The sequence below is a fragment of the Mesoplodon bidens genome (assembly GCF_964165515.1).
Source record: "Mesoplodon bidens genome assembly, chromosome: 11".
NCBI lineage: Eukaryota > Metazoa > Chordata > Mammalia > Artiodactyla > Ziphiidae > Mesoplodon > Mesoplodon bidens.
Window position 1 is genome coordinate 95,616,609 of NC_138167.1, and position 23,457 is coordinate 95,640,065.

General features: G+C 42.5%; 2 protein-coding genes across 2 annotated transcripts; both read right to left on the reverse strand.

The window, feature by feature from the left end:
* Positions 1–1,972: 1,972 nt before the first annotated feature.
* MYF5 (myogenic factor 5) lies at positions 1,973–4,040 on the reverse strand. Its single transcript, XM_081249499.1, has 3 exons — positions 3,488–4,040; positions 2,570–2,645; positions 1,973–2,165 (listed from the first exon to the last, which is right to left on the reverse strand). The coding sequence occupies exons 1-3, from the start codon at positions 3,986–3,988 to the stop codon at positions 1,975–1,977; spliced, it is 768 nt and encodes a 255-aa protein (XP_081105625.1). The 5' UTR covers positions 3,989–4,040; the 3' UTR covers positions 1,973–1,974.
* Positions 4,041–12,340: 8,300 nt separating this feature from the next.
* Positions 12,341–13,672, reverse strand: MYF6 (myogenic factor 6; the record flags this gene model as incomplete). Its single annotated transcript, XM_081249099.1, has 3 exons — positions 13,077–13,672; positions 12,698–12,788; positions 12,341–12,459 (listed from the first exon to the last, which is right to left on the reverse strand). The coding sequence occupies exons 1-3, from the start codon at positions 13,593–13,595 to the stop codon at positions 12,341–12,343; spliced, it is 729 nt and encodes a 242-aa protein (XP_081105225.1). The 5' UTR covers positions 13,596–13,672.
* Between the last annotated feature and the right edge of the window lie 9,785 nt (positions 13,673–23,457).

Consider the following 23,457-nt stretch of genomic DNA (forward strand, 5'->3'; position numbering starts at 1 on the left):
TTCTCTGCTTACTTTTATTAAATGGAACAGAATATGGTAATGTGTTTTAAAATTGAACTTTAAAAAACAATCTTTGGATAGTTCTTTTTATTCTAATTCTACTAAGAGCAACAACAACTTTCCCACTTCTTCATAGAAGTAGAAGAAGGAGACAGTGTCTAACAAAAGTGAATCACTCAAACTGAAGTTGAAATTATATGTGAATCTTTATAATGCCCTCTTGAATTCTTTTCACTTCAAATCCTCACACTGTCAAATCATGGATAAAGAAAGACTTACCTGTGTAGTAAAGTCAGCATCCCGTATCAGGGCATGATGCTAACAGAGTGACAGTGGCTACAATAGTTTTTGAACCCACCCTCTCTCCTTTCCTTTATGGAATAATATCTGTTCTTTTAAGCCTGGTGACTGGACAAGCAAAAGAAAAGAAGGAGAAACCTTCCTAAGAACAGTACAATTGCCAAGCTCCAGCAAAGAGTCCATATGCTTTGGCTGGTGAATATATGTCACTACAAACCCTTAGAAATTTGGAACTAATTTACAAATTAGAAGACAAGATAATTATCTTTATTTGCTCTCTATGAACAGCCAATTTAGATGCTTCAAGGATACTTCCCTTTTTATCTCTCTCAATGGTAACCTTGTGAGAATGATTCCAATGATTGGCTACCTAATTTTCCACTTACTTGTTCTGTTTTCATCTCAATTCATTCTAAAGGAGATTTAAATGATGAACAATAAAAGATACATGTCCATCACGCGCACACAACACAGAAGCATAACATATGATTAATAAAATCAAAAAGGCTGTGAAAAGGAGGAGGGCAGTTGCAGTCTGCTTCACTTTACTATGGTTTGTGTAAATTTTCTTATGCCAGCACTCTAATAATACAAAAGAACGCTCAATACCTTTAAATACTTTATTGACAATATTAATATACTAATATATCAAGAAGTTTTCAGGCAAGTAGATAAATGTGACCTAACTCATGATTTCTAATGTACTGTAGATATTAAAATGATGTAATGTTGTACATTCTTTTTGTTTAAAAATATTTTATTGTCCTGAATAACTTCTATCTTTCCCCCACATATACACACAGCTTGACATTATATGGTGCAACATTAAGATAAAAGAAAAATTTTAGTTAGTAGGCTCCCTTGAAGTATGCTTAAAATAGAAATGTGGTATTTTCATCTGTGACACCAACAGGACCTAAACTGAGTCCATGAGATGATAAATATTCAGATTTATCTACAAAACCAACTGTTTCAGCATTTTCAGCCCCACCTTAAAAATATCATATCAATGACTGCCAACTCCATTAAGGGGTTCTTTCACCAAAATCATAAACCAAAATGTTTCTTCATTTAAACAATTTTATTTGTGGTGGAATTTCCAAAATCTCTTATATCTTGAAATCATCCACAAAATACTATTTTGTGCTTACATTAAAAAGATACATTTCTTATAAGATCAAAATATATACCATTAGGCAGTATTGTTATATTTTTATTTTACACAATATAATCAAAGGATTAAAGAGACAAGCAAAAAAGTTAAATATATATAAAACTCCCTATAACTGATTTACAGCTATCCTAAAGTTTTAAAGAAAAAAAAAATAAAGCTCTAAACATCAGATGTAATATTTTGATAAGCAATATTTATAAAAAATATAAGTTAAGCATTGCAACAAGCTACCTTTGATGAACTGACCCCTATAAGAAATAGTACCTCTGGAACTATATATCTAAAGCAAGACAAAGGAAAAGAAGAAAAGAAAGTATTAATTGCAATAGTGACTTTTTAGTTAAATACACTTTCTTATAAAGTGGCAAGATAATATTTACAAATTTACAACTGAAAGGAAATGTTTATTTACAGGTTGTCTTGCTTTTGGACTTTTTGGGCCTCTTTCCTCCTGTGTAATAGGCCCTCCTGGCAGAACTGATCTAGACTAGATTTTTAGTTCATAGCACATGATAGATGAGCCTGGAATTAGAGGCCCCTTGAGTTGCAGGCTGAGAATCGGTGCTGGCAACTGGAGAGAGAGATGCTGGGTCCTGGAGAGGCAATCCAGGTTGCTCTGAGTTGGTGATCCGATCCACTATGCTGGATAAGCAGTCCAAGCTGGATAAGGAGCTTTTATCCGTAGCATATACTAAGGATACAAAGAGAAAACCATTAAAAAAAAAAATCCTTGCTTATGTTGCCCCTTAAGCAGCAGGTCAGCTCCTTTGAAACCCAGAGGTCAGGTGGTCACAGAAAGCCTGATGTAGACATTTGCAACAAATATCTAGCAATTCATGGGGATGAAGGCGGGGAGTGGAGAAGCACCCGGGTAATAGTTCAAGCAAAAGCCCCTATGTCTGTGTGTGTGCATGGATGTATCTGTTAGGGGGACTTTGAGCAGAAGATGTGTGTTTATTTCGCTCTGTCCCAGAACGCCATAAATACCGCTCTATCCTCTTCCCACTACCGCGTGGAAGAACAGACTCTGCTCTGATAGGCTGAACTGTGAAGTTGAACTGGTTTTTAAACTCCTCTGAAGTCATCAATTCTTACCATTTGGTACATCAGGACAGTAGACGCTGTCAAAACTGCTGCTTTTTCTGGACCAGACAGGGCTGTTACATTCGGGCTATAATAAAAGACACAAAAGAAGGCATTTGTTTTGAGGTCTTGGCAAAAGATGCTCTGACCTAGGGTGTGGCAGTGCTTGCCCACCAGCTCCATAAACTGACCACTCTCAAATACCTTCATTGCCTTGATTTAGGAAGGGCTAGCCTCACCAAATCGCAAGGGCACTGAGGTCAATCTCTGTGCTTGGGGAAGAGGAGAGAGGCAGCAAAAGGAAGAGGGCGGGTGGAATTCAGCAGCCATGTGCATTGGGTTAACCATGCAAAATGGATTGGAGTAGAAGGAAGCCACACTAATTCAGAGAGAGAGCACTTTCCCAGGGCAAAAACACATTAAAACCTGGCAGCGTTGGCGCAAACGCCCTCTGTAAAGAATGCATCAACATCTTCCAGCCAGGCCTCAGCAGAGCAGGGACTCGGGCCACGCGGGCATTTCTTTCTTAAGTTACAAACTGCGGGACAGTGGAAGCCTCACACGGTTGCCTTTAGATGTTAGTGTATGGCAGGGGCCACTGGTGGTATACATTGGAAATAAACTGAGTTGTAGAGAAAACATCTGATTGATCATTCACAGCCACCTAGCTCACGTGACAACCTCTTCCTACGATGTACACTTAGAACTTGGTAGGAAGTCAAAGTAAACTCCTGGTCCGCCGCTACCCGTTCCCTGGCATCTGTCTAAACGCGGCACCTCTCTTCCCTTTCAGCAACGGCCTCCCCATCCCCACCCCTAACTATCCACCCATAACTGCTGGCTGTTTGGTCGCTACACCTGGCCTAAGTGAGATGTAAAGGTTTTTGTAAGAGATGGGAAGGGCCTAGGAGGTGCGGAGCTCTCTCTTACCGTGCTGTCAGAGAAGCTGGAGGTGGGGCTGGTGGGCTCAGAGCAGCTCTGCCCCGGCAGGCTGTAGTAGTTTTCCACCTGTTCCCTCAGCAGCTCCTGCAGGCTCTCAATGTAGCGGATGGCATTCCTGAGGATCTCCACCTTGGGCAGCCTCTGGTTGGGGTTGGTCGTGGTGCACCGCTTGAGCGTCTCGAAAGCCTGGTTGACCTTCTTCAGGCGTCTCCGCTCACGCATGGTGGCCGCCTTCCTCCGATCCATGGTGGTGGACTTCCTCTTGCACGCTTTGCAGGCCCACAGGAGGCAGTGGCCGGCCTGGTGGTGGCCCGTAGGTGCTCGCACGTGCTCGTCCTCGTCGGAGCCCTGCAGGTCTGCTTTGTGCGCCCCGAAAGCAGCCACTCGCGGCTCAAACTCGTCCCCGAACTCGCCCTCGGGGGACGGGATGCAGGAGCCATCGTAGAAGTACTCAGAAGGCGAGAACTGGCAGCCATCCATCATGTCCATCTTCTGCGGAGAGGCAGGAGGTGCACCTGGGCAGCAGCGAGATAGGGGAGAAACCGGAGCCTGGCGCCGCTGCGGGCAGGCGAGTCCCGGGCGGAGCTCCCTGGTCGGTTTCTCCGGTAATTAACAAGGGCAGACGCCTGGCGGCCTGGGTCAGCCGCGCTGGGGTTGAGGCTCTTTATATATTCTTGGGGAAGGGAGGCCGGCCCCAGTGGCCCCGCACTATTAGCATATCCCACCGCAACCCCCGCCGGGGCTGTCTGGGCAAACCTCCGCCTTTCCTCTGGAGACAACTTGCTGTTTACTGCCCCTTTTGACGCTAATGGTTTTACTGCATTTCTGCTGGGGCGGGGGTGATGGATGGCTCCCCAACCCGCTTACACACTCCAGATTACCTAAACCCAGGGACACTTAAAGGGTGTCACAGACAAAAGGGACGAAGGAAATCCAGCTTTGCACGATCGCTGCCACATTAAAAAAAAAGATACTTAGTAAATAGAACTCCCTACTTCAGCTGACACCAAAAGCGGACCTGCCTTCCCAGTCCGGGACATGAGGGATCACTTTGTTTTCAGGTGTTTCTCTTTTTCATGAACTTTAGTTGTGTCAGGCATTTTTTCAGCCAGTAGGCCAAATAACGGTTGCTAAAAGCTTGAAGTGGCACTTTCAATACTGGAGTGGATCTAGATTATTTTTTTAATGTTTTGTTTCTTATCATATTGCCATTTTGTAGGCTCTGTGTTATTGGGGGTAAGCGGGGAGGGGGGGTTCCTTTTCCCCAAGGCAGAGCCCGCTCTGAGTTCTCTCTCTATGCTCATCCAAAAGGCGTGGGCACAGGAGGGCCAGGTGGCCAGGAACACACCTCCCTTCCTCTCTTCCCCGCTTATGCGCATGTTTGCTGAGCGCCTCCTCTTTTGCGCCAGACCTTTGATGGGCCCTGAGCCGGCGGAAGATACGCACTGAGTGCGCCTCTTAAGATTTGTATTCTAAGAAACCCAGTTTTAGACGGCGAACTTCTTTCCAGGGGTGCGTCTCCCTTCTCCCTCCCTTTCTGCTCCGCCCTGTCGTTTCTACAGACTAAACAGCCAAGCAGGGCTTTGGGGTCGCTAATTTTCTGCTTTCAGGAAAACTAACACCGTTACAGATGCGTCCCAGCTGCCGGCGCAGCAATCCTTCTTGGCTCGTGTAAAATTTCCAACTCCTCCAATCCGAGAAACTTCACACACTTTGGCGACAAAAGCCTTCCAGAAAAGCAATCACAGCAGGGTCTTTGAAACTTTGGTGGCTAGAAGGCGAGAGGGGAGGGCTGCCATTTAAGTGACAATGAACCTATTAATCAGCTTTTGTCAATCCTCCTCCACCCTTACTTAACCCGCTACCAAATCATTTGTGGGCGGGGTGGGGGGGTGGGGGGCTTGCTGTTTATATATGGGAAAAGCTCTTACTTCAGGCCTAAACAAGTATTCTGAGGTTTGGGGTCAGGCCTTGTAGCCTCATTCAAAGAGGAGAGAGAGTTCTCACCTTGATCTTGGGTCATACAGTCCAGTAACTGTTGTGACTCCGAACGTATTGGGGACTGGGGGAGCTTTCTTTTCTATTACTTTTTCCTAAAATTATTTTCCGAAAGCAACCCTGGCAGGCAGATCCCTGTCTGCAGGAGCCAGAGAAGTATTAACTTTTTCAGGTGAAATCTGTACTCCAAAGTGAAGGTCCCAGAAACCAGAGGTGGGAGAGTGTCAGTCACCAAGGTTTGCTACCGACATCCCCGCCACAGTCCTCTCTTCCGAGTTCTGTCATCTCTAAGACAAAGACACTACCACCACCACCATCACCATCCACCCTCGAAAATCAGGCCCTTTCTTACCAACGGGCTGCTTAGTAGGCCTGTGGGAAATTCATCTGTACCTTATTTGGGACTATTAACAAGTGGCTGCCTTTGAAATGAATAGGTACCCAGGGCTATACCAGATAAAAGACTTAAGTTCCTAAAGGACTCATCCAGGCGGGTGGAAACATTCCAAACCATGCACATTGCTACCTCTGAAACACAGTAGTGGGTAATATTCTCATCTGGGAACTCTCAGCCAAGTCCCACAGGTTCTGGTCAGCAGCAATAGTACCATTTTCTTTGCCTAGAGAGTCCAGAAGTTCACACACTGGTCGAAGCTAAAACTGAGTTGTGTGCAGATTTAAGATTTGGGCACAAATAAACTTTAAGTGGAAGATAGAAGTTATCTTGCCTTTCAGCTGATTTCTTTCCACCAGGCACCTAATGTGCTTTGTACCCAAACTGCTCAGCGTTGTATGTGTGGAACAATTATTAAGAATTTTCTATTTGCCAAGCACTGTTCCCAACCCTTTCCATGTATTCACTCGTTTATGACTTAGGACAAATTTGTGTCAACTGTTAAGTGGACCCATTATTAAAAGAAGGTAACCAAGCTCAAGGAGTAAGTCCTTCGCCCCCGGTCACACAGAATTGGAAACTAGGCATCCCCGTGGAGCGCTTGTGCTCCTAGAGGTGAATTGCGTTTGTTTTTTTCTTGAATCAGTTCGTTCTCACTGCGCGCGTCCTTAACGCTCCAGAGCAGAAACTCGCAAACGCCGGTCCCCGACAGCTTTCCCTTGGCTCCCGGGCTGGGAAGACGCTGTCACTCAGGAGGCTCTGTCAGGAACGGTGGTTCTCAGAGGTTAGGGCTGTCTTTGGTAAGGTGATCTCAAACAAATTTACCAGAGTGCCGCGGGTGAGTGGAACTAAAGAAGCCGAGAAAACACAAGCGCCCGGCGGCTTAATGGGACTTGCTAGGGGGGAAACAGGGTCCAGGGTTGAGGACCCTTGGGACCCAAGTGCTGAAAATAGGATCTCAGAGCACCAAAGTTAAAAAAACGAGACAGAACTTTTAGACCTCTGTCAGGGGCGAGAGGAGAAAGAGATCAAAAATGGGAGGCAGGATACAAAGAAGGCAGGAAGCCAGCGCCTCAAAGATGGCTGGGCTCCCCTAATTCGGGAGAGATTCCCCTGCTCTTTTCCCAGGAAAGACCGTGGGAGGGGAAAATGCGAAACTGAGTGAACGAGACAGAGAAAAAAAAATTTTTTTGAGCGGGAAAATTGAACAGAGAAGTATGAAAAAAGTTAAAATTTACTTTTTAAAAAAATGGTCGTTTACAGTGCTCATCTGGGTGGCCTCTTCTTCTCAAAATCAGACTAGATTGGCTTTTGCTTCTCAGAGAAAAGAATGAAAATACTGTTTTCCACTATTTCTCCAGAGAAGTGGATGTCTTCCAGGCAGAGAAAACTCACGATTGTCTAATATGTAAACGGGTTGTTAGAAATGATATTCCAACACTGTCTGCTAGGAAAGTATCACAGTAGTCAGATGATGGGAGGAAAACTCAGCCCAGCTGGTGTTATAAATGAATGCCCACCAAGGTTCTGGTGAAGTATCAATAGATATAATGTTTTTAAATTTTTGTGTCATTTTACATTCTGAATAAAAATAAACACATGCTTAATTTTCTTACAATTTAGACTTGTAAGCAGGTTTTAATTGCAAAGACCTTTAAGTAATCATCAAGTTGTTGTTTTTTTTTTAAAGAGAACGTATTTTAGTTTAACCATTATGGCAACGATCCTAGTGTTGATGGACAGACCACACCAGCAAAATGATGCTTAGAGCTTCCTTTTTTAGTAAAATTTGCCCACCCTAGGAATTCTGCACAATTGAAAATTCTCCATGCTTCTCTTAGCAGGAGAAATCAAATATACATAGGAAGATAAGTTCATTTCAATTCGTTTCTGCCCCTACCTGAGACCCTTATCAACTCCTGGACCAAGGGAGTTGTTCTTGAAATTTTTGCTTATTATATCTGATGTAACAACGTGCTAAATAATTTCAAACCACTATTAGCTCTGGGAACCAGGCACACCTAAGTAAACACATTAGTACCTGCCAAAGCTGCTGGAAGAATTTGTGGAGAAGACAGCTGAGGAAGACATTGGCCTCTGCTTGAATTCGAAGACTCCCAGGAGAGATCAAAGGCCTAAGTAAGGACTTTTAGCAGCCTTGAGAGTAGAGAAAGTAGCCAGTCCTTGCAGCATTATCTTTGTTCCAGCACATGGCATAGGCATTCCGTCTCACAGGCTGACTCTGAACTAGGCTTGCAAAAAATTGCTTTTTCAGAATGAAACCTCTAGGAAGCAGGGTCATCTTCTGCAACACTTCTTCTGACTTTAAGGGAGTGACTGGAGGAGTCTGTTGGAGAAATGTCTTGATGGCTTAGCTCTTTGAGGAAATACCATGTTATTGCTAATTTACTAATGCATTAGAGTAGGAAATGAGATATTCAAAGTTTAAACTAAAATTTTTTTTTTTTTTTTTTTTTTTTTTTTTTTAAATTTTATTTATTTATAGCTGTGTTGGGTCTTCGTTTCTGCGCGAGGGCCTTCTCTAGTTGCGGCAAGCGGGGTCCACTCTTCATCGCGGTGCGCGGGCCTCTCACCATCGCGGCCTCTCTTGTTGCGGAGCACAGGCTCCAGACGCGCAGGCTCAGCAATTGTGGCTCACGGGCCCAGTTGCTCCACGGCATGTGGGATCTTCCCAGACCAGGGCTCGAACCCGTGTCCCCTGCATTGGCAGGCAGATTCTCAACCACTGCGCCACCAGGGAAGCCCAAAACTAAAATTTTTAAAAAATATTTTTTCCAGATAAGGTGTTGTAGGAGGAAGGTTTTGAGATGAATAAAAGGGATAAAATATTACTAAGAGAAAAGCACAGATGGGTAAATTCTAACTTTGAGTTAAGAGATGTCTTAATAGGGATAGAGGTCACTTTAGCAGCCCAAGACTTCTCTGCCAGTCTCAAGAGGACTTGGGAACACTGAATTTTAGCACCACACCTCCACCCTAAAAACATATGAAAGAGTCTGAAAAAAAAAAGTGAGTCCGTTAGACATAAGTGGATTTCCACTACGTTCAGGCTTGAAACTCAATGATCCAGGTGTGATGATTAAAGTTAGTTTCAGAAAGCTGACATTTGACATTCTACAAATTATTTCTATAGTAACATAAAAGAGAAAGTCACTTGTTATTTTATACTTGATAACTTCATGCCTGCCTCTGGAAAGAGGCTCAGTTTTAATTTCAAATTGCTTATCTTTACCAAGTTATTAACATCTTGATTTTCTGCTTCCACAGCCCTGTTTGTTTTGGCTTTGGCCTTAGTCAAGCTTATCATCATTAATATCAAATGAAAACATTTAAATTGCAAACACACCAAGGATTTCATTGGAAAGCCTAACATGTCAGCTATAGCAGTGGAGGTCACATGAAGTCTTTGGGAAATATTTGCTCTATTTAATGAAGAGACTTCTATAGGCAAACTTATTCCAAACAGTTTCTCAAGTTACCCAGCCAAGAGAGATAGAGAGGATTTGATTTGCAAAGACTGAATAAAATCTGTCAGCAGTTAAAGTCCATGAATTGATAAAAGCTTTCTGCTGATGAGCAGACCATAACACAAATCTTATTATAAATATATGCGCAGTTATAAAGTAAATGAGTTCACCTGGTCACTTAGGACATCTGATTTCAGTTGTGGCATGAATCTGATTTTCCAAAATATAGGGGTGTGCGTGTACATATACATTTTTAGGAAGTCGTTATCAATTCTCAGGAAAAAAAATCATAGATACATAATAAGCATGATTAATGGATATACACGCCATCAAGCCATCTTCAGTCACATGTGTTCTGATTAGATAATTTGCAATGCTTGACCACGGATCTTTTAATTCAATGACTCCTCTAATTTGGAGTTTACTAGCTAATCACTCTTGAGAAAGAGCTTTTGGAAAACAATTGTCAAATACAGCCAAGTTATTCTACAGCCCTTAAATGCTCCTTCTTGTTTCTCAAGGGCTTCCCTTTCAGGATGCATAAGCAATTCAGAGAGCAAGCTTGAAGCCACTGCTGTTGACTGGCTCCAAATCCTGGCTCTATACTTAAAACTGCAAGAACTCCTCTCTGTTCCAAAGTATCCTTTTCTCATAAGAGATAACAAAAGGATCCCTTTACAGGTTTTCGTAGGGTTATATGAGTAAACAGGTAAAGTGTTAGTAACGGCTCATTCATTTTACTGCTGGCCTCGTTGTTATTAATACTTTCTCAGCCAGAGCCTGCAAAAAAGCTAGAAAACTAAATCTGACGGAACTGTGGCTTTTGGTGGAAGAGAAGCCTCTTGTTGGTCAGTTTAGATTTACTAATGAAAAATAAAAACAGCTGACATTTAGTGTTTATTTTTGTGTCCTGTTTTGGTTAAGAACTTTATCTCAGTGAATCTTCAGAACTCCAGGAGTTAATAAGCACTATTATAGTCATCCCCATTATTTTATAAATGAGGGAACGGGAGAAAGAGAGGAGCAGTGATAGTTCCACCTTTACACCGTAGCAGCGAAGATTCAATCCAGTTATGGCGCACAGGGGTTCAGCAGTTCGCATCCGCTAACACTCCCGCCTACTTCTCTCACACTTCTGAGAGGGATTCTATGTCAAGATCAGTTTCCTCTGTGAAGCTTTCTGCATTTTAGGAGAAAGTGGAATTATCCATACACTCAGAAAACTGAGTAACTATTATCCCCAGGAAGAAGCCTTTTGAAATGCTAAAGGAGCAAGACGCTGCTCCATGCCTGCGGGGTGGGGGCGCGGTCTGGGGCGGCACCTGGAACTCTGGCGGTGGGCAAAAAGGTCCAGACTGGAGCGTTGGGAATGAAGTTTGGGCTGGGAAGTGCTGAATGAGATTTGATTTTCAATTTCTGAACTGAGGACTAGCTGTAGAGAAAAAGAGGGAAGGAAGCAGTTAAGGGCGGGCGGGCGGGGGGGGAGTGAAAGTACCATTTACGGAATGTAAGAGAGAAGTAGCAATTCCAAAGAAATAGCTTGCCTCTTTCCTCTGCTTCACTTCCCACTGTGATTCTTGGTGGTCGTTTCTTCCTGAGGTTACAGGATAAACAAACCTGGCACACGTTGTAAAATCCTCACGGTTAGGAGCTCCTGGGGCTTCAAGCCTCTCTGGGGCTTTGCTATTTGGTCCAGCTAAGAGGTTTCATGTGTGTTGTTGTTGTCTTTTGCCCTCAGCCATTTAACCCTTACCTCTCTTGAAGCAACCTTCCTTCAAAGACGCCCACCGCACCTCATGAGCCAGATCGTCCCCTTCTTTTATCTTTCTATTTGGAAAACAAACCCAAACCACAAGAGGTCTTGAGGCTATTCCAGTCTTCTAGCCACCAGTCTGGTTCAAGAAAACCCAGGAGGGACCAAAGACCTGGCTCGGAAGCCAGCGCAGCCCCTGGTGCACTATATGAATGCTTCCTCACGAAGGGCCGGGCCTGTAAATTCAAAGAGGGAAAGTAATTCGGGCTAAATTAGCGGAAGATTTTTTTAGGCAAATAAGCAGAATTTTTGTGTGGTAATTTCTTCTAACAATGAGATTTTCCTCGATTGAACATTCAGTTGTTAACTTTGAGAAAGTAAATCTCACCCAGATCTCCAGGTAAAGGACAGTTAAAACAGAAAGAAAAGGGATGCTGATTAAAGGGAAAAGGGCAGATTTCTTCCGGATGGTCTTCATTTCTAACCACAAGGGTGGGGTCTACATGAGACAGAAAAGTGAACAGTTTAATTCAGACACAGGAAAACAACCCATTTTCCTCCCTTTAAATCAGTCCATAAGTAAACGCCCAAATAAATGGGCTTGGGTGATTTCTAAATTAAAACGTGGTTCACCTTTATTTATGCCTCAAACATGTTTTTTTCAGTTGAATCAAATTAGGAACAACTTTGTTCATATAGAAACTTATATTTTAATATTACAATACCAGGATCCTCGCACATTTTATATACAATACGTCACTACACATTTAAAATATATTTCTTAGGTTTACATAAAAAATGAAAGTACTAAGATTATTTACAAAAATCTATTCAATACCACTAACATTTAGATGCAACGTTCCCACTTTGCTTTAAACAGGAATGAACTTCTTTTGAACATGGCACAAAAGGATCACCGTAATAAAAGTAAATATATTACAAAACCAACCAAACAAAAACAAAGCAAAACTGCTAGATCTAAGCCACTCGCGGTTCCCAAAATACAAGCCCAAAGCCGAAAGGCTTTTTCATCTGAGCGTGCACAACAGTTTCCGAGAAGTTTCTTTGTGGATATGGCTCCTTCCCTTTCATAAGCTCCTGGGTCTGGGTTCCTAAATATTACTGTAACGTGACCTAAAGGATTAGGCGAAGGAGGGAGGGAGGGATCTTCCTGCTACGTGGAGGACATCCCAAGCACCGGCGCGGGGTTACTTCTCCACCACCTCCTCCACGCAGGGGAGTTTGTGCTCCTCCGAGGAGATGCTGTCCACGATGGAGGAAAGGCATCGAAGGCTACTCGAGGCCGATGAATCGATGCTTGCCCCTCCTGAGCGCAGAAAACACACACACAAACATAACCCCGAAGGAAGGAAGAAGCCGGCAGCCCCGCGCCCCGCGCGAAGCCGCTTAGACCGCGCGGGAGGACCGGTCCCCGCGCAAGGAGCGCCGGTCTCTTAGGGACCGTCCAGGCTCCTGCTGGGCTCCGAGCGCTTTCTGCCCCCAGCGAGCACCCCAGTCCCCTCCCGGGATGTTCTCCAGCGCAGTCCAGTGCCCTTTTACTTTACCTTCCTTGGCAGTTATCACGAGCCCCCTGGAATGATCCGAAACACTTGGCCACTGGGAGCTGCAGGTGCGCAGGAAATCCGCACCCTCGAGCTGGAGGAAGACCGAGGCAGCAGATTAGCCAAGAAACGTCGGTTCCGGGGGTGGGGTAGGGGGCCCTTTGGGAGGGGGTCTCCCCTGTTTCCTCCGGCCGGGTACGAATTTCCTGCCTATTGCAGGCACCCCGCGTTCACGGGTCACCGGGGGTTCCTTGGAGAGGGACCGGGAGGGGCGGGTGAGGAAGGAGGACGCGAACGGAGACAGAGCCGCTGGAGGTTCAGGCCCCGAGGAGGCGCCTAATCAGCCTCTGCGTTCCCCGGCCCCGGCGGCGTCTGCGCTTACATTCTCTTGCTTGGGTCTGTAGCTGAAGGGGTCCACCCCTAGCTCCTGCACTTTGTCCTGCTGATCCAGCCGGTGCAGCAGGTCCTGCAACCGCTCGATGTAGTTGATGGCGCTCCGCAGAATCTCCACCTTGGGCAGTCTCTGGTTGGGGTTGGCCACAGTCCGCCGCTTCAGTGCCTCGAAGGCCTCGTTGATTTTCTTGAGCCGCCTCCTCTCGCGCAGGGTGGCGGCCTTCCGCCGGTCGGTGGGGGCAGATTTTCTCTTGCAGGTCTTGCAAGCCCAGATCAGGCACTGGCCGGGGCAGTGGGCAGGCTGCAGGCCTGGGGGCGCCAGGACATGTTCCTCTCCGCCGCTGTCGCTCCCAGCTTCCGGGGGCATTTGGTCCTGGCAGGGGGACAGGGTACCATCACTCCCTGGATACAAAGGAGAGCCCTCCGCCACTTCTAACGGCTGCAGGGTAACATTTTCCCCATCCAAGTAGAAGAAGTAGGAGCCAGTTTCAAAAAGGTCCATCATCATGTTCTCCTCCTTGGCCTCTGACTGGGTCTGAACGGGGTGATGGGCTCAAAAACCCAGAGGAGCCACCCCGATGGCATTTAATTAGTGCGGTGACTTAAGTCGCCCCAGCTTTATATATAGAAGCTCCTGAAACTCAATCCACCTTTTAGCTGTCATGGAGCATCAGTCTCTCAATGTGATTACAGCCAGCGCTCTCTAGAACATCTAGCCTGAAAGAAAACTGAGAAGTGTCACCCCCGGAATGATGCGGCAACCTATGTGCAGAACAGGTGAAAACAAAATACATGGAGAGAATCCAAAAATTTAAACAAAGCATCGAACACCTCAGTCTGGGGCAGTTTGGATGCTAACCTGCTTACAGGACAACTTCAGACCAACTGGGGATTAACACTGCCCCATTCCCCTCCCCCAGGCTCATCTGAATTCTAAGTATAGACCCATATGATGAAAGATTTCAAAGGCAGTAGCCATGGCTCCAAAATAGCTTGGTTAATGTTTGCAGACTGGTTCAGCTCTTTTCTCCCTCCTGCCTGTCAAAAAGGTGCTATTCCTGCGATTAAAACCATTACAGTCCTTCAAAGGTTATACATGACTTTCAGGCTGCAGCCTCAATAGCAGCAGGTAAATCTCTTTCCTCTCTTTTACTAAGGTTGAATGACAATTTGGGAGCTGGAAGGGGGTGGCTGGAGGGTGCTCAGGTTCCTTCCTTGGCTATCTGTTTTTGGAGGGTAGCAACCAAGATCTGAATTCCGTACCCCTGCTCCACGGTGGAGCAGTAGTACCTATAAGGTAAGGGGTGGGACTGAGGATGGGGATGCACTAAATGTAATAATGTCTCTTGAAAAATAGTTTTAGTGGAAATAAGACTCACACTATAGCTATGTGATGTTCCAGGATTCAACGTGCCACTCCAAGATGCCTCTGTTAAGGCTCCTGTTCTACAGTGTGTGGTCACAGCTTTTTCATTAGCATTCTCGGTATCCACTGACTCCAAATACGTTCTTTCATAGGATTCAGATGAGAAAGGTAGCAACCAAGATACAAACCAAGGAACAGAATGTTCCTTGCAGTTTGCCCGTGGCCCCATACACACGAGGGTGGTGGTAGAGGAGGCAGCACAAGATAAGGGTGACGTGCAGGGCCCCTAACTTCCAAAGACGCCCCCTCAGGGCTCAGCTAAGTTCATCCCTATTTATGTGTGCATGGGTAATACTAGGTCTCGATTTCTTTAAGATAACAACGGTTGCCTTATGGGATTTGGGTGAGAATTCGATCAAATGATGCCATGCGTGTGAAGCATATAACCTTATATTAGCTGCTTGATGAACATTAGTTATTTAAAGCATAAGGCCATGTCAAGGCTAAGACCATTTCTTACGAGGGAAATAAAGCACAGCTGTAGCAGAGATTTATTTTTTCTCCTATGTAAATTGTTTTACTTTATTTATTTATTTTTATATCCCTTCCCTTTCCCTTTCCTTTCCGTCCCCTCCCAGAGCTCTGGAAGGACTCTTTCCACCCTTACATTGCCTTTGGGGTGACAGTCAACTCTGGTCTTAGCCTTTATAGTCAGTGCCTGAAAAACTAGATGGAAACATAAGATCTTCTTATTCTACCCCAAGCAGCGGTAATTATAGGCTGTGTTCAATACGATTTCATTTTCTTTTCTTTCTTTCTTTTTTTTTTTTTTTTTTTTTTTGTGGTACCGAGCCTCTCACTGTTGTGGCCTCTCCCGTTGCGGAGCACAGGCTCCGGACGCGCAGGCCCAGCGCCCATGGCTCACGGGCCCAGCCGCTCCGCGGCATGTGGGATCTTCCCGGACCGGGGCACGAACCTGTGTCCCCTGCATCGGCAGGCGGACTCTCAACCACTGTGCCCCCAGGGAAGCCCCCGATCTCATTTTTTAAATGAATAGACTAAAGACAATGTCCTTGGACTCAATGGTCAGACAACGTAGAAACTAGTTACACTTTTTAGTTAAGTCACTTGTTCCAGAAGATAATTCTTCATAGTCTCTTCCTATTGAGCCACAGACTTGGGATGTTAAGTTTTGACATTTTGTGCTGTTTTTACATTTTTGTTATGTGCAGCTGAATAATTCCTTATAAAGTGTGAGAACCATTTTTCTGTTTTTGGAAAAGTAGGAGGCACAGGGAATAATAAGAAACCAATACTTTTGTGACATTTTCTCCTATTTCTGCCATTCCCCTGGTTGCTAATATCAGCAGTTAAGACTCCAGATTGGAGGCTCCAAGAATTCAGGGAATAGCCTAACATCTATTAAGGAAAATTACCCTGTGCTCTTAACCTCACTCTGTGCTGTATCTTGTAATGTGAAGACAATTTGAAAAGTCATTTTAACCAGTAAAGTTATATAGCATTGTTGCTAAGATTATTAAGATAACAATATGTGAAATTCATTTATTCAACATTTTTGGGGTACCTACTGAGTGCCAGATAGTGTCCTGGGTGACAAGAATAAAATGGTGAAAAATGACCTCTTCTTATGGAGTTGGAATCTAGAAGGGTGAGTGAAATTGACTAGGTGATTAAAAAATGGGAGCAATAGCACTGGAATTGGGGGTGGAAGACCTAGATCACAATCGTTTGGGACCTATGAGAACTTAGTCAACCCTAATATCTCAAATTCTCAGTTTTTTCACCCATAACATGTATAATGGCAAAGACATCATACTCTCAAAGGTCATGATAAAGTTTTTTAAAATGTGAAATCACTTCAAAAATGTTGCATACCTATAAAAGTATTTTTATTACTGCAATTAGGTATGGAGAAAAAATGAGATAAGAAAAAGATCACTTCTAGGGAATTTTGTTGCTTGGGTGACAGAATTAACGAAGCATCGACATATATACACTACCAAACGTAACATAGATAGCTAGTGGGAAGCAGCCGCACAGCACAGGGAGATCAGCTCGGTGCTTTGTGTCCACCTAGAGGGGTGGGATAGGGAGGGTGGGAGGGAGACGCAAGAGGGCGGGGATATGGGGATATATGTATGCATATGGCTGATTCACTTTGTTGCACAACAGAAAGTAACACAGCATTGTAAAGCAATTATACTCCAATAAAGATGTATTTTTTTTAAAAAAGAAGTAACGTTTAAGGTGACACCATTCTTAGACTCACCACTGATTTTAAGAGGTATCGGGTAGATATGAGAAAGTCTGCACATCATGAACCTGCTAAAGAATATGAAAGTGTGCACTTTCTCCTTCATTTTTCCCTTATTTAAGTGTTGCCACTGGAGACACGGTGAGTTCAAAATGTAGAAAGAGAAGATTCTAAAAAGAAGAAGAAAAAGCTTTGGGGTGCTGATCAAGAGCAACTTCCCAGAAAGGGGTGGCATTTCTTTGTGTGAATTCAACTATCACTTTTGAACTGTCATTTCTTATTAAACTACAAAGCCCCTTTCACAACATTTTCTAGAACTCGGGCCAATAAAATTAATGTTGTTATTCACCTTTGTTCAAACAGATTTTTCCCTCTTTTGTTGTTGCTTTGGGGATTGGGAATAGGGATGGGAAGAGAGAAAAAAGGAAATGCCAGCTTGGGAAATAACCATTTTTTATCAGATTAGGTAATGGGAAAATACACAGTGATTCCAGACGACTAAATACGGAACTCTTGGAACTCAAACAAAATGTGAGATGCCTGTAATTGCAATTACATTATTTCTCAGTACAACTTGGGAGACACAGATCTTGACAAGTGGTCAAAACAGGTTTATCCTCCAAGGTTTAAATAGTTCAAATATTTTTTTTTAATTATGGAAAAAGTAAATAATAATAAGAGAATAATAATATTGTGTCAATAAATCACTTCAGGGGCCTAGAGTTCATTCATAACAGAATGTGAAAGTAAGCTAGTGATAGAATTGAGAGTTTTGAAATAGTTTACCACCCCATTATTCTTACTTCATGCTTAGTTATTTGTAAAAGCATTTTCCTCCCATCATCTCCACAAAAGCTTGAGTATGTCCAGTTCTTCTTCTCCGTGAAAAGGAGTGGGAGGAAAAGGATTATGGCCAGCTCAGCCAATGGTGGATTTTAGCTATGAGCCTTTGGGAAGGTGCTGTTATGTGGTAGAAAAACAGTCTCGGAGTAAGCCAGAATCTAAGTTCTAGCCATTCTCAATTATACATTCCAAGCCTCAGTTTTATAAGAGATCAAATGGCATATGTAATGTATACATCACAGGGTTGTTGTTAGCATAAAATGGAAAAGAATATATATGTTGAGTCCTTGTTATGGAATATACACTCAACAAATTTTAATTTCCTTCCTTCCCCTACTCAATTCATAAGGCCTCTGATTGAAATAGCCAAAGGGAATTAACTGAAATACCTAGATTTGTTAAGACAGATGTTTAGGATAAATTTAGGAATTTATTTGTGTTAATGGGGTAATGGAAGTGAAAATATTAGAACTAGTGACTCTGATAATTGTGTTTCATGTATTTATGCCCTCAACAAATTTCCAATTAGTGGGGGACAGACACTAATTTTCAAAAATGACACAAATGACTACCTGAGCTAAGAACTTTGGAGGAAAAGAATGTGGTTCTTTATGAGTGTATAACAGTGAAGAGTCTGTCATGAATGGAAGCTTGCGAAAGGATGGTCTGGGGACGTAAGTTCCTGAGATGTTGGGTTGGTATTTCTAGGGAGCAGAGGTGAAGGTTTTTAACAAACCTGTGGATTGGCGTAGTGGCGACAGTAGGAGGAAGGTCAGGGAAGAAGTAGACACAGGGTTAGTCAGAAACTGATGAAGAGATTTTTGTGGTTATACCTAAGGAATTTGGCTATATTACTGCATAGCTGGGTTCAAAGAAAGCAGTTTCAGTTACAGCTGAGAAAGTAGACCTGAGGGCCAGATAGAAAATATACTTTTTTCAGCAGCGGAAAGAAAGAGGAGAAAAGGGAGTAAAAGAAACGGGGTGGAGGAGGGCAAGGAGAGAAAGAAAATGAACAGCGCTAAGTCCAGCCTGCCGGGAGAAGATGATCAACTAACAAGGCCAGTGAGCGGCCCTGAAGAGCAGAAGGTGAAGGAAGGGCCTGCTGACTGAAAGGGAAAATTCAGAAGAGGCAGATTAATGCTTTAAACTTGTGGCTGCTACATGAGTAACCTGAAGCCATGCACCTGTAATTTACCTAATCTGCAGACAGTGTGTGCCCAGAGATTCCCGAACACTGTGGTAAAAATAGTTTGCACTTAGACAGAACATTCGAGTTACTGCAGAGGACATGGGGGAGGGGCACAGACCAAGCAGAGGAGAAGGGAATGTTTTAAAGGCGAATGCTCTGCAACTTCCAGACTGTGGCAGTGAGAAGTTGGGCAGAGAAATGGGGCTGGATCTGGATTACGGGGACTGCTGGGCAGCTGCCTTTTTCAAAATAGCTCCGAAGAAATGTGTCTAAGATGAGCAGAGAGGCTGCTCTTCAGATTTTTCAAATGTATTTTTTACTCTTTGCTCTCACCCCCCTTTCCCTTCCACTTGGGACTAGAACAGGACTTCCACAAAAACCTGTGTTCAGTTCATGTACTAGATACAAAATGCTACTGAAAGGGGCTGCTGCTCGTTTAGTTTCTAGGCACAGTGTCCAGGGAAAGAGACCACAAATGCTCGTCTACCTGAGAAACTCTTATTTGGTGCTTAAAAAATGAAGTTCTCTTTATAATTCTGCACTCTCCCTATTTTCACTCAGATTTAGGAGTTTGAGAGCAACATTTGTGAACCATTAGAATGTTTTCAGGTTACGTATTCCTTCCCTGTGGGTCACCAACTGGCAAAGGTTTGCTTAGGACAAGTACCCAGGAGGTCCCACTTTCAGTACAAAGACTGGGAAATCCTGGACAAATCAGAACAAGTTGGTCACCCTACTTCCAGGAAAAACAGGATAGGTGCTGACAAGTATCTATTCATAAATAAGAGCAATGAACAGAGTGCAGTATATATAAAGGAGACTTTCTTTAAACATAATTATAGTGACTACAAATATGGGGTTTGATGTTAGATCTAGATCCTAGGCCCAGCTCTGCCATTTGCTAATATTTGACCTTGGGCAAGTTATTTAACTTCTCTAAGTCTCAACTAGTCCATAAAATGGAAATAATATTACCCTATAAGGTTGGTTTAATGATTAAAACAAAGTTAATAAACAATATACAGTGTCTAGTGCATAGTAAACAATACAAATTGGTATTATATTATTTAACTTTTGATTGAAGAAAAATCATCCACCTACGTGTCACCTCAATAAATCATCCTTTGCTTTTTGTCTCCTATATGACCAAAATTTTTATATAATGTAATAATACATAATGTAAATTTTGTATTACATAATTTTAAGAATATAGATATAATGCAATATCATGTATATATGGCCTTTTTCACTTAAAATATTACATAAACATTTTCCATGATGCTATGTAAAACTAATGTTTAAAATTTCTAAGATATATGGAATGATTTTTCAATGTTATTTACACCTTTTAAAAACTAAATGAATTGTGGTATTCAGATGACCCAAATTATAGTAGGGTCTGATGTTACTAGCTTGTTAAGCTAAACAGATGTCTCTAGTATAGAATGGTTAGCCAAGTATTTTGTTACTGCCCTCCAACTGGCTGGTTATGACATATTGTCCAAAATAGTTGGTGCTTTAATGCCTATGTCACAGCCTACTGTGACAAATAGTCACCACTGTACAAACACATTTATTCCATAAAGTTTTTCTACCGGTTTGGAAAAAAAGTTGTTTAATCAGACGTACACACACATTTCATACTTTTTCAGAAGCTCAGACATTTCTCCTTGAGATAATGCATGTTAGCTTTTAGGATAGTAAGTGATAGAAACATGGAAAAAGGTATAAAATGTTTAAATTGTATATAATCTGGTGCTTTTTAAGTACAGGGATTATATTTTCAGTGTGCCACTAGTCACATAAAAATTAATCATGTTAAGTTTTATCTTCCCTGATTTCAAGATCTGGGCTAGATGTTGTGATTGGAAAAGCCGTGCTGTATAATTTCACAATGTAAGTATAATCTTTTTATTAAATCATTTAACTTCTTTTTAAATTTTCTTTTGTTTAAGTATAAACTATCATGAGATTTAAGCTGTAATATTCCAGAATTTGTACTTTTAGAGTATAGAATAAAAAGTAGTTATATATATATTTTATTTTGTAAAGTTGTAGCCATTATTCAATTCTGAAAAAAAAAAAGTTGCAGTCCCTGTGTCAGAGTGCTTTAAATAAATGATTTCATTACATCTTTTTTTAAAAATACATTTATTTATTTATTTATTTATTTAGGCTGCGTTGGGTCTTTGTTGCTGCTCATGGGCTTTCTCTGGTTGTGGCGAGCGGGGGCTACTCTTCGTTGTGGTGCACCGGCTTCTCGTTACGGTGGCTTCTCTTGTTGTGGAGCATGGGCTCTAGGCACACGGGCTTCAGTAGTTACAGCACGTGGGCTCAGTAGTTGTGGCTCGTGGGCTCTAGAGCACAGGCTCAGTAGTTGTGGCGCACGGGCTTAGTTGCTCCGCGGCATGTGGGATCTTCCCGGACCAGGGCTTGAACCCCTGTCCCCTGTGTTGGCAGGCGGATTCTTAACCACTGCACCACCAGGGAAGCCGGATTTCATTACATCTTCACAATATTTTATCAAGTATGATTTATCTCCATTTTAAAGAGGGAGTGAAGCATTGAGAAATTAATCTACTTGCCTGAAAATCACATGCTTATAAACTAAACTCTGGCCCTTATAGCAGTAATTTATATAATCAAAATGAAGTTCTTATTCTGAGCCTCCTTACAGTGCCCAACAGAAGAGTAGTCTTCAGTGGGAAAAAAAAAGTCTAGGGGCAAACTACCTTAGAGGACCTTTGAATGTTTATTTGGCAACCTGTAGGGTAACTTCCATTTTTCCAGTGACCAAAAGAGGCACTGTTGATAGCTGTTGGTTGAGATTTGGACCTGTGTTGTACTTTGGGAAATAATGATGCAGTGCTATTTTCCATGTACAGTGCCACGTACAGGCAGCCTGTCCCAGAGGTCATGAAACTGATGCTCAAATTCAAATGCTTGAAACTCATGGTCTATTTGATTATTTTAAAATATACAGTAAGAAGGAAAGAGAAAGACGGAGTGGGTTAGCGCACTTAAGATAGGGTAAAAGTGGGGTGGAGAGACCATACTATACAAGTCTTGAGCTACACAATGCATATATATCCTGTCTTTCTCCCTTCCCCTTCAGTCTGCCCCACTTACAGTATCTACAAGGACTAGAATTGCGGGTGATCAAAGGATTTCAGCAGATGGAAGGTGTCTGAACAAATACACAGATGCTCTATACACCTAGTCAAAACTACAGCTCACCTATAATCTACTGGGCAGCCAGCAGATTCTGTGGACCAAACTGGATTTCACCAATAAGTGGTCAGTTTAAGACTTCTTAAATATTGGGTTTCTCAGGCATATTTAGTTATTTGATGCTTAATTGGCCCTCCATCCCTTTCTATGTTGACAAGCATAGGCTACACTTACTTTGTCTCTAACCTGTTTTCCAAGCCATTTGCTTTTATATTTAGTTTCATCTATTCTCCCTATTTTTTCCTCTTATACTCTATGGTAGGATTGAATATTCTTAAATAAGAGCAAATGTATATTATATCTCCTTTCAGAAGTTCTTTACATGTTTTCAAATAGAATTACTATCGCTTGATATTTTCTAGTTTCTTGCCTAATTTCTTTGAATTCTTTAACATAAATCTATCTTATAAAAGTTTCATAATCTCTAATTTCTATTTGCCACTTCCCACCCCTTGTTCTTTGCTTCTTTTTGAAAGTTGCAAAAAAAGATAGCTTGGGCTTGAAAGAGTCTTTTTTTCCCTCAAAATGGTGGGTACATTTTGTTCAAGAAATACCACATCAGCTGAGTGTAGAATTTATTTCTAAATTTGTGTTCAAGAAAACAGACGATCATATGCTTTTGGAGATCAACAAAGTAAGGTGCTTACGTAGCCCTTAATAAAGCATTCTTTTTGCTAAACACAGAGTAATGTGGATTGTGACAAGCATGACTCCTATGATGGATATTTGGTAAAGTATGATTTTCTTTTCATACAAACCAGGGCTCTATTAACATGGTTTCCTCAAGTCTACTTCTCACTTCCAAATCCTCTAGGAATTGACACCAACTGTCCATTTTGACACTTGTTCATTAATTTCCTTTCAATGGGACTATTCTCTTCTCTCAGCTGTTGTAGCAATTTAAGGTTTTACAGACTCTTCTGGTATGGCTCTTTGTTGAACATTCTTTCTGTGTTCAGACTGTGTAACACCAGAGCCTGGAAGTATGTCACAGAGTCATTAATGTAGTTCACCACTTGCTCCATTATCCACTCTCACAGAGGGAGACTTTAGCTGACCCCTTAAAAACTGAAAAGGGCAAAATCAATTAGTTCTCTCCAGCAAGATTTAATGGTCTTGATAGCAGCAAATCCGTGCTTCCTTTCCTAACCTGCATCATTCTACACACCTGACCTGACTGCATCCAGTCGATCTCTAGTTATAAACTTCTTACAGAAAAAAACATTTTTTTCCTGTTTGGGAGGTGTGTATATACACACGCTGTGTGAGGGAGGTCATTTCACTGCCATGACTGTAAGCACTAACAGATCCCAGTAAACACAGAATGATTGTTGCATCTCTTTGTGAAATATGAACAACCTTGTTAATTTTTATTCATGATTGGGAAACCCCAGCATTTTGAGGATTAAAGGGCATAAAAATGAATAATACAAGAATGGCTGTAGAAGAATGTAGCATTTGTTTTG